The sequence below is a fragment of the Stylophora pistillata genome, chromosome 3 (assembly GCF_964205215.1).
Source record: "Stylophora pistillata chromosome 3, jaStyPist1.2, whole genome shotgun sequence".
NCBI classification, from domain to species: Eukaryota; Metazoa; Cnidaria; class Anthozoa; order Scleractinia; family Pocilloporidae; genus Stylophora; species Stylophora pistillata.
Window position 1 is genome coordinate 22,867,606 of NC_142521.1, and position 11,052 is coordinate 22,878,657.

Here is an 11,052-nt window from a genome sequence, read left to right on the forward strand (position 1 = left end):
GTCAGTTATTATTTTGTGGTTCACTGCTATCGACCAATGAATACGCGAGAAATGTGAAAATTAAGAAGAAAAAATTCATTAGATAAATAGTTCACTCACTAAGGTTGTGCAGGTTTGTTTACTCATTATCTTGTGTTCGACTTCAGTGCAGCCTTCCATTTTCCTAAGCAAGGGCGAACTAACCAAATCAGAATGAATAGGAAAGTTATCATTATTGGAACGGTAGTTGTGGTCGTTCTTGTAATCGCGATTGCTGTACCTATAGCGGTTTTGACAGGAAAGAAGGAAGATGCACCCAGCATTTCCCAGCGCGCTGCACAAGTCTTGGAGGAGACTCCACTTGTTGACGGGTAAGAAAACCTGTTCAATTCACTCTTTTGCTAACAAAAGCTTTCATCCCAGCTCGGAAGGAGGTGGGGAAAACAGAAAACGAAAACGAATTGTTCCCGAGTTACGTAGGGATTCTTTTAAGTGGCTTCGGTCAAAGTACAAAGCGCCCGCGCTCCGCGAGCAAGGAAACCGTCTCCTCTAGAGCAAAAGGCGCGTTTCAAAGTGTGTGACACTAGCCGTGGAAAGATATAACCAGTAGCTCCTTTTTGCGCAAGGTTGAAGGAAAAGTCACAAGAACATTTCTTACGGAACTTGTGGGAAGGCTTGTCTAAAATGTGCTTTGACTGCTGATTGAGACAGGTTGTGAATTGATACGCTCTCTTTTGACATGTCCACAGATAAATTCTCCCGACGACGCTCAAGATTACTTGTAAAGATGAGTAATAAGATATTTACCGCTTTATCAAGAAACAATAACTGAGTTTAGGGGCACGCATACCTCGAGAAAAATCGACGGGAATGTCAACTAGAACATGTTTTTTTTGTCTTTGAATCTGTTTAACTGATAGCGCATAGCAGAATCCGATAGACGTCGATTTTACTTCAGTGTAGATGAACGCTGTTTGTATATTTTTACCAGTCAAAATCTATTTTTAAACCTTGAACAGTCCGTTTGGGGTATTTAGGGCATCATTTGGCAAGAGAGAGTACTTCTATTGAAATAAGTGATAAGAAAGATTTGCAAATGCAAAGACCTATTTTATTAGTCTCAAATAATTAGCAAACCTCCCTCCATCTCTCTTTGTGATCAAGTCCGTGCCTGCTCGCTTCTTGTCTTGCTTGGGGGAGGGATATTGGTCAATGAATATACGGTGGCTGAAATTAAATTCGGAGTAAACAAAAACCAAACAAACCAGCGCGAACCACACAAAGGGGAACAGAAACATTAACCAGACCAGATGGTATAATCAAATCTCATAGTTTGAGATGATTGACGGCCACCTGTACGTACGTTCACATTTTTGTCATTTCAAGCACTCAACATGACCAACATGTCATCTACGACGATGTTTATCGTTTCAGTTTGTTGATAAGTACAGCAATGATTCATTAGTATTATCAGTGGTAGGTTGAAAGTAAGTAATTTTCAATTTGATGTCTCCTTTCCTTGTTGGGATGTAGAGTAAAATGAATTGACACGTTTGTCGACATTTTAGTCGATTTCTAGGTCAACAGCCGAACTTTGTTTGCAAGAGCTCTTAAATAAATAGGAACCAGACAAGTTTGTGTCGGAATAAGATGGCCGCTTTTTTGTCTGAAAATGAGATTTACAATTAATTATAAACGATTTGAAATTTATTAAGCTCTAGCAAAGGCGAGGGAACAATAAAAATGGCAAGTGACGATAACACATACACTTATAAACGAAAAGTAGAGGAGGAAGGGAGGAGGAGAGTTCAATTTGCCACGAGTGTCGGGTTTTAAAATAATTAGGATGAACTTGCAAAACATGCCCCGTCTTATACTGATCGTTTCCATCAAAACTCGTGGCACTTGAGAAGAGAAAAGTTTACTGCTATCGAAGTCACTAGATAGTCCCGTAATTATTCCTTAATCAACTTTTAGTCGAAATGAACCTGTCCATCATTACTCCTTCCTCGTTGACTTAAAATCTTAACACTACAGCAAAGATAAGAAACAAACTTTTTTATTTTGGGGCAAATAAATTCACATTGTCGAGCCACCAGACAAATTGAAATTATTCACTAGGGACTTTTTCGACGCACTCTCTTTTACGAACCGTTTCCTCGAACTTGAAGGGAAAAAAAAAAAGGTACACTGTCGGAGACTCAGACATTTAGTCTGGTCGCGTGATTGTAATTGTTTAAGAAGGACGCCGAATCGCAAAGTGATTGCCGATTGACCCTTTTTGATTAGCGCTTAGCAACAACCAATCAAGATGAACAACTCAGTACTATAAAAGCAGGTTTTTTAATGATTTCGTTAGAGAGTAGCTGAATACGTGAGAAAAAAAAATCTTGTATCTAAACTCAGTCGAGTCAGTATACTGATTGAGTCCAGTTCGATCGTTAGTGCGTATCCCTTGTAAACAGAGCAAGGTTCACAAAACACATGATATTTTTTGCGAACAGTTCTTCGCTCCAATAACATTTGCCTTCCTGTCCATTACAATTAACTTTTTCAAAGGTTCCAAAGATACGGCGCCCCCCGTATTTTGCTTGTGCTGTGACCTTTGCGATACAACGACTAAAAAAAATTTCTACCATGAGTGAACTTCCTCCACGACCACACGTGCGAGTGAAAGAAAGAACGATCTTTTGTAATAATAATAATAATAGTAAAGTTTTTATGAGCGCATTTAAGAATCTCAATGCGCTTACATAGCATAATAAAAATAAAACATAACAATGATACTAACAGTCAGTAGTACCTACACTAGCAAAATAAAGTTAAATGGGATAAAAACCTATGTAGTGTTTCACAATACTAAAAATAAAATTTCCGGAATAGGAATGTTTTAAGGGCAGATTTAAAAAAACGAAAGAGAAGCTGCAGATTGAAGAGAATCAGGAATGGTCTTCCATAATGTAGGTACACAGAAGGAGAACGCACGTTCACCGTATGTCACAGAATTCATAGTGGGGACAGTAAGAAGTGATTTGGAAGATGAGTATGTCTTTTCATGAGTATGTCTGTAAATAAAGTAGGTTAAGCGTACTGTCGGAATTCTGTTACATACCCAAACATGCCCCACACTTTGATCAAGAACTTACTAAACTGTGTGACCCTTCAACTGCTTTTTTTAATTATTTTTTCAGGCATAATGATATTCCATGGCAACTGAGGAAGTATTACATGAATCAAATGGAAAATGTAACCTTAGACAAGAGTAACCCAGAATGGCACACTGATATCCCCAGGTTAAGAAAGGGCAAAGTTGGAGCACAGGTAAGCGGATTGGACACGACGCGTTTGCATGCCACTTTCCCTTCAAGAATGAGTCCGTCATTTGAAGGAGACAGATGGGGAAGAAGGCTCGTGCTTGAAGGTTAATATGAACAAAATAAGGTGTTTTCCAGAAAAACAGCGTTATCGGGTACCTTTTTTTTAAGCTCTCAAAATGATCTACATCTAATTTCTCCTTGCCATAAAAATAGCCAAGCCATAACACTGAAGAGAGTAAAAAACTTTGTTACCACCAATTAACCCCACTTAAACGAAATTTTGAGGACATTCAGCCATTGAATGACAAATGCATTGCGATCTTTACGGACAGTTCTGGTCAGCGTACGTTTCCTGTGCCAACCAGTACAAGAACTCGGTACGCTTGTTCCTCGAGCAGATTGACGTCATCCACCGCATGGTGGATAAGTACCCGGATACTTTTACTTTGGCTACCACTGCGCAGGACATAAAAGATGCACACAAAGCCGGAAAGATCGCCTCTTTGATTGGCGTAGAGGGGGGTCATGCCATGGATAGTAGTTTGGATGCCCTTCGAATGTTGTATGACTTGGGAGGGCGGTACATGACGCTGACCCATAGCTGTCACACTCCTTGGTGAGTTGTGTGACAAATATTTATTTGGCATTCTTAATTCCTTTTTTATACACGGTAAAAGTGAAATTTCTTTTCACAGACTTCACAGGAGCTGAACCTTGTTTATGATGAGACTAGGTTGACAAATATTTTTAATTATTTACAAGCACTTGAAACTGAAAAGATAGTTAATGCGCAAGTGCTTTATAACTCCTCCATCTGCGCGCCGGGTTCTGGAAGGAGCAATTTAACAGTACTGGAGGGGATGGTCTTGCCTTCTCGGTACACCATCACATTTGATATTCAGACACTAGTTTGTTGAAGTGGTCGTACTTAGCTGTGATAAACTGATAAGAATTTTCTGAATTTTATAGTGGGAAAAGGAGTTGCAAGAGAGAACCAACTTATACAAACTATATCGTGTAACCTCACCTCAATCAATCAAAACACCATCAAAAATACGATTCACGAACTCATAGCTAAACAAGAATTGCCGGCCACTGCAAAAATCTTATCATAACCACTCCTAGAACTTTATGTAGTTATTTTTTACCTAAAATTCACAGACCTAACAACCGGATCGGCCCATTGTCTCGGCCTGCAGTTGCCCTACCCACCAGCTATTTAGACAAAGTTATGGCTCCCATCGTCAAAACTTTACCATCATATATTAAAGACAGCCAACACGCTCTTCAAATTTTTCGCGACTTTAATTTCCTTGGCCAAGACAAACTTCTTTTCACTATGGACATTACATCTCTTTATACCGTCAATCCTAAAGGCGAAGGTCTTTTGGCCTCAAACATTTTTTTGATCAACGCACTGTTAAGGAACCTAAAACTGAAACACTACTTCGCATAGCTGAACTAGTGCTTACAGTCAATTGTTTTTCATTCGGGGACAACTTTTTCAAACAAACCAATGGCGTAGCCATTGGTACCAAAATGGGACCCAGCTATGCCAATCTTTTTGTAGGTTTTGTCGAACACCAAATTTTAAGCCAATACAACGGCCCTAAACCTGAACTCTACGGTCGCTACATTGACGATTATATCGGCATTACCTTCTCTACTAGGGAGGAGCTAACTCAATTCATAACCGCAGTCAATTCCTTTCACCCGGCTCTCAAATATACCTGGGAAACTTCTGACAATTCCTTATCCATTTTAGACATCAAAGTTTCAATTGAAGGCAACGGTTTATGTACCAGTGTGTTTTACAAACCTGCAGATTCACATAGTTACTTGTTGTATTTATCTTCGCATCCATCTCATGTCAAGAATTCCATTCCCTTTTCTCAGTTTCTAAGACTTCGTCGTTTATGTAGTGATGACTCTTACTTTTCTCACAAATCAGAGTCTATGTGCCAATTTTTTCGAAAAAAGTGGTTACCCTGTTTCTGTCGTTCAAGCGGGTCACCACCGCACCCAACTTATTGATCGACCGTCAGCACTACAAACGTCATCGACGGAAAATTCCGACCGCATTCCATTTACTCTCACATTTCATCCTCACAACCACTCAGTTAAATCCTTTATTCTTAAAAACTTTAAATTACTTCAAAACGATCCAGAGACTGGCACTTTATCTTATCGCAACCTCCGCTCATTTCATTCAAACGCGACAAAAACATAAGCAGCTTTTTGGTCAGAAGTTCATTACAAACTAATGACCAACCCGGCGAAAACATAAGCAACTTTTTGGTCAGAAGTTCATTACAAACTAATGACCAACCCGGCGAAAACATAAGCAACTTTTCGGTCAGAAGTTCATTACAAACTAATGACCAACCCGGCGAAAACATAAGTAACTTTTTGGTCAGAAGTTCATTACAAACTAATGACCAACCCGGCACTTTTAAATGCGCTTGCGCACGATTCAAAACTTGTCCTTTCATTCACAACACTGAAAAAATATCGGGACCCAAACAATCCATTAAGATCACTGATCACTTCACGTGCACCTCAGCCAACGTCATCTATTGCATAACTTGGACTTATTACAAAAAGATATACATCGGCGGAACAGGAAGACGACTAGGTGACCGATTCCGAGAACACCTCCGCGACGTAGAAAGGAATGACAAGGACGCATCAAAACCAGTCACTGGACACTTTAATCTACCTAATCATCATAAGCAACATATGGCAATCTGTGGTCTTTCCTTACATTTACGTAGTTAGGAAAGCCGTAAAACTCTTGAACAAAAGTTTATCTTTCAAATCGGCACTCTTAATCCCACAGGTATCAAAGAACGCTTTTCATTCTACTAATTTATTCGTTTTTCTCGTCGCCATATTCCCACCAATAGCGTAGCTCCACTTTCTGCATCTAAACCCACACACAACCCACAATTCCTCCATTCGCTCTGACGAAGGAAGGGCTAACGCTCGAAACGTCAGCTTTTTAACTCTTTACGGTGGCCAATTTACAATTTCAACTTAGTTGATATTACCAAATTATATCGTGTAACAGTTTATAAGGCGCAGAATCAGAAAAACAGACTAAATAATTGATGATTTTTTTTTCAGGGCCGACTCTTGCACCCCAGAGAAGCCGGAACATGATGGTTTGACTGAATTTGGAAAAGTGAGACGTTCGTTGTCATTTTTTCTTTCTTCTACTTAACTTCTTTGAAACACTAAAATGAAGGCTTCCACTTAATCAACACATGTTTTGTCACGCTAGCATTAGGTTGCAACTGATGTTGGCACCGCGCCTAGAACCTCGAGATAAGGATGTGAAAAAATATAGGCAATGAGGCTAATGAAGACCTCTTCTGTCCAATTCAGGGTCCAGTTGTTCGAAGGCCGATTAGTACTAATCCAGGGTTAAATTTTGATTCAGGTTTCCTTATTTCTCTATTCAAGAACCTTTATGAGATAATTTTCCCAGTTCATTTTAGAGCATCCGATCATCAAATTGCAGACACAAAATGATTAAACTGAACTTTCTCCTAAAGCTTTCAGATCTGAAATCAAATTTCACGCTAACCCTGGGTTAACTTAACTCAGCTTTGAACAACCCGGCCCTGGTCTTTATTTTGTTGACAACACAATGTTGCATTAAAATATGCTCGTCCAAGTCGTTGATAAGTCAACGAATAAAATGAACTCCGAGTCACCGCAGCCAAACAAATTTTGCCAGGGCAGTCTGCTTGAGAGCGGAATTTCTGCTTTGTGTTGTTTCTGGTTTATCCCTGTCTTGTATGTTGGTATTTGGCGATCTTTCACATGAGGAAGATCTTTCCTTCTATTAGATATTTCGTCTTGTTCTATCTTACCGTAAGAGAAATACATCAGTTTTTATTCGGATGGCGTATTTCAGTGGGTATTCAATAAGAGATTTAATGTGTTTATTTTTTAGGACGTGATTAGAGAAATGAATCGGCTTGGGATGTTTGTCGACATATCACATGTTTCTGCAAAAGTCATGCGTGATGTTCTTAACATCACGGAGGCTCCAGGTATAAAATGAAAATAGTCGTGATTTGCGAAATCTGCCATGAAATATCGATTGGTTTTTGCTTTAAAATTTTGCGTATATATTTGTAGCCATTTTATACGAGATTTTCCAAACCTATTAAGCGGAAAAGAAGAAGTAAGATCAGAAGGTCATTATCTTTAGATCAAGGAAATAAATTTTGACCAAACACGAAATACAGGATCAATTACTTTAACGTTGAAAAAAACGTTATCACTTGGAGTGGAAACCACTAACTGGAACAATCAAAGTGGCAGTAAGCCACTGAACTCCGAAAAATGAATGATGAAGGTGATAAATGTAAGGGCCACTGCACTGACGAGAAGTTTTTTAACTTTTGGTGAAGGAAGGTCATATTTAGACATGTTGAATAAAGACGGCATATCGGCCTTGAACCATACAATTATCCGAGCGTCTCATCATGTAACCGCTCGCGCAAGCCTTATGCACACAGTCTTACTTTCTGCTGTTTCATTCATCAGTAAAATTTATTGATCTCAGATCTGAGATTCCAGTTAAATACGCGTTATTTGTCAGCAGACTGTTAAATTATTGACCAACTATAAGTTGGCCCCCACGTCTCTCACGTTAGTCAGCGGACTTACCCGATATATTACTCCCTACTTCCCCCCCCCCCCCACTACCCTGGAAAAAATGTAATATCTGCCATTCCTGCATAGGGTGGATATTAATCATTTGGGTTATTAGAATTTAATCAAAAAAATTGCTGATTGTACATAACAAGCTATAAATTTGAAGGAGTTATTGGTAACACCTGTTTCAGTTATTTTCAGTCACTCCTCCGCCTATGCACTGTGTGACAATTCGAGGAACGTTCCTGATGATGTCCTAAAAAAACTTGTGAGAACATTTATTCCCGCTTTCTTTGTTCATTCATTTGCTCGTTCTTTTGTTTATTTATTTGTCTTTTCATACCCTAAGTTGGCTGGTTTCATCACACTCGCAGTGTTTCTAAGCTCAAAGTAAATATGATAATAATGATATCAGTGTGCTTGCCTTACAGCCCAAGAATGGCGGAGTAGTTATGGTGAACTTTTATAACGATTACGTCACTTGCAGAAAAGATGCGACTCTCGGTGATGTTGCAGGTAATGGTATGTGATAAGTAATGAGATTCAGCATTCAAGTGTAAACAGAATGAGTTTGTTTCCAAATTCTGGTGAAGCTTGTTAAGGCTAGGGAAGAAACTGCAATCATTCGATCAGTGCACACGCTGAATCACGGGAGATACAATGCTGTATCTTATTCGGTTGTTTTCGGATCATTTCAGATCACATCGATTACATCAAGAAAGTCGCAGGCATTGATCATGTTGGTCTTGGTGGTGATTATGACGGCGTACCCAGGTCTGTAGATGCTTATCAAGATTAACTAGTACACTTCCGTAACGATTTATTTCAAGCGATAGGCCGCCGCAGCACTTTTTATTCGTTTAACACCATGACAACCCACGTGAGGTGCTGGGGATACACTCGAAAGCAAGTGATTCGAAAACGTTCCGAGTGATGACAGTATCACCAACATTTCTAGTGGTATGTGGTCCCGATTCTACAATACTAATTATAGCTTCACTAGAACGATAAATTATGGGTTTCTTACTAATCTCCGTGAGTGTACCTGCTGCTCAGTTATTTCCTAAAATCTTTGACCATTGTCGAGGAGGGCAAATGTAAAGAGGTTACAAGAAGTTATTCGCTCAAACGAAATGATAAAATCTTTAAAGGCCAGTTACATGTTGCTGAACAAATAACTGCTATCAAATATGAATCAATCCGGTTGCCATCTATGCAAATAACAATGGTGGGGGTGCCTCAAAATTAGCGTCGATTTTTTAAGAATTTGAGATGGCTCTTATTACTATTAGTTCCTACTTTCAGCACAAAGTCGCTTCATTGTCAATCAGCATGTCGCCAAAAATATCCATTCGAGTCAAGTGAGTTTAGGCTCGCCTCAATTCTTTCTAACAGTACTTGAAGTTCTTATCATGTTTAATTACTAAACACAGAGTTCCGACAGGATTGGAGGATGTTTCAACTTATCCTAAGCTAGTAGAAGAACTCCTCCGGCGAGGATACAGCAATGAAGAGGCCAGTAAAGTTGTGGGAGGAAACTTACTCACGGCTATGGAAAAAATGGAAAAGGTTGAGAAATTGGCTCTTTTTCTTTTTCAGGGCAAATTGGTTAACTAATGCTACCTAGTTATGTCCCCCGCCCCTTAATCTTAGGCCTCTTCTTTGTACATAAGAGTTTGCACTGCTCTTTTCCCATAAAACCGTTCCTCCGAGTTTCTCTGGGCGAACTGACTTCCAAAAGATTTCTTCGACATAAAACTGAATCAGACCATTTACATGAAGATTAAAAGATATGAGGTTGTTCGGATTTTAATACCTGAGGATAAAGTTTAAGCAATACCTAGGGTTTTCCTGCCATATTAGCCATACAACAAGGCACGTGACTGTAGTTACGATGGTTACGTTACCGCTGTGAAAACATTCATGAGGCAATGAAGAATTTATCATTTATTACTAATTTTTATCAAATTATCTCCTTTTAAGGTTGCTGAGGGTAAAAATAACGTTCCACCATTTGATGTCTACATTAATGTCGACGAAACTTGTCGACCAGCTCTTGATGGACTGTAAACTTGATGAAGCACCTCACTGAAAGGCACCAATAACACTTTACACAGGGCAACCTGCTATTTTGGCTTCGACGTTGAGATCTCTGTAATCCTACGGTTTTCGTACAGTAACAATCTGACATTTAAGTTCTTTTTTTACAGGCCAGCATATATAATTTTCCCTAGATTCGAGGCTGAATGATAAAGCCCAATCTAACATAAATGATCGCATACCTTACGATGAAAAAATAACTATATTGATAAATATGCAAAGCACTATTTTCCTCTGATCTGTTGCAATGCTCCAACAAGCGCCGGGGGAGGGGGGGGGGGTTCTTTTACTCCCTGGGAGTGCTGACTCGGTTTTTGTAAGTAAAATGGGAACAACAAATAACAAAACTAGGAAATATCCCAACAGAAACACACTGCTGTGCGCGCTACCATTGCTTACAATTCCCTTCCACAGTCGTGTTGCTAGCGGTTTCGTGTAATTTTATCTTTTTACTTAATTCCTCTATGGCTTCTCTCAATTTTCGAGATACTTACTAACAGAATAGAATTGCACACCAAGTACAATACCAATATATTTTCCCTTTGTTAGTTTGAAATTGGAAAATGGCATAAGATCTTGAAAGACCATCTGTTTCGTTAGAATACTTGAGGTGATTGATAGAAGAGATCTACACATCGCACTTATTAATCCACTGTTTGGCTCCTTCTGGAAATAGAGGGCAGCTTCGAAGAAGATGACTTCCAACTTTCACGGTAACAAAACAAAAACATAGGAATGACTAATCCTCCTCTGAACGTACGAGCACTTGACGAATAAAGAAACCAACTTTAAAGCTTTTCCTAGAAGTTTCAGCTTTTGAAAGCCATCATCAATATGAGGTGTCTCGGGGCTCAAACCCAAATCTCTCGATCAGAAGTCCGGCTTGCTAGCCACTTATGTCCAGAAATGGGCGCAGTAACGAAAATGGCAGATTTGACGAGGTTAAGTCAAACCGAGTGAATGTTCCTGTACTTGACGATTTGGG

At 39.3% G+C, this 11,052-nt stretch overlaps 1 protein-coding gene and 1 pseudogene across 2 annotated transcripts; both read left to right on the plus strand.

Annotated features, from left to right (window-relative positions):
• The first annotated feature begins 82 nt into the window (after window positions 1-82).
• On the plus strand, window positions 83-10,863 carry LOC111335015 (dipeptidase 1). Of its 2 annotated transcripts, none has more exons than XM_088755305.1 (10): window positions 83-350; window positions 3,171-3,300; window positions 3,629-3,912; window positions 6,423-6,480; window positions 7,258-7,357; window positions 8,159-8,235; window positions 8,399-8,483; window positions 8,666-8,741; window positions 9,401-9,536; window positions 9,951-10,863. In XM_088755305.1, exons 1-10 carry the CDS (start codon window positions 193-195, stop codon window positions 10,035-10,037), a joined length of 1,191 nt encoding a protein of 396 aa, XP_088611431.1. In that variant the 5' UTR covers window positions 83-192; the 3' UTR covers window positions 10,038-10,863. The 2 variants fall into 2 exon arrangements, with proteins under 2 accessions (XP_088611431.1, XP_088611432.1); XM_088755306.1 differs by having other exon boundaries at window positions 211-350; window positions 729-3,300.
• LOC148735104 (uncharacterized) lies at window positions 4,033-6,413 on the plus strand (annotated as a pseudogene).
• Window positions 10,864-11,052: the final 189 nt, after the last annotated feature.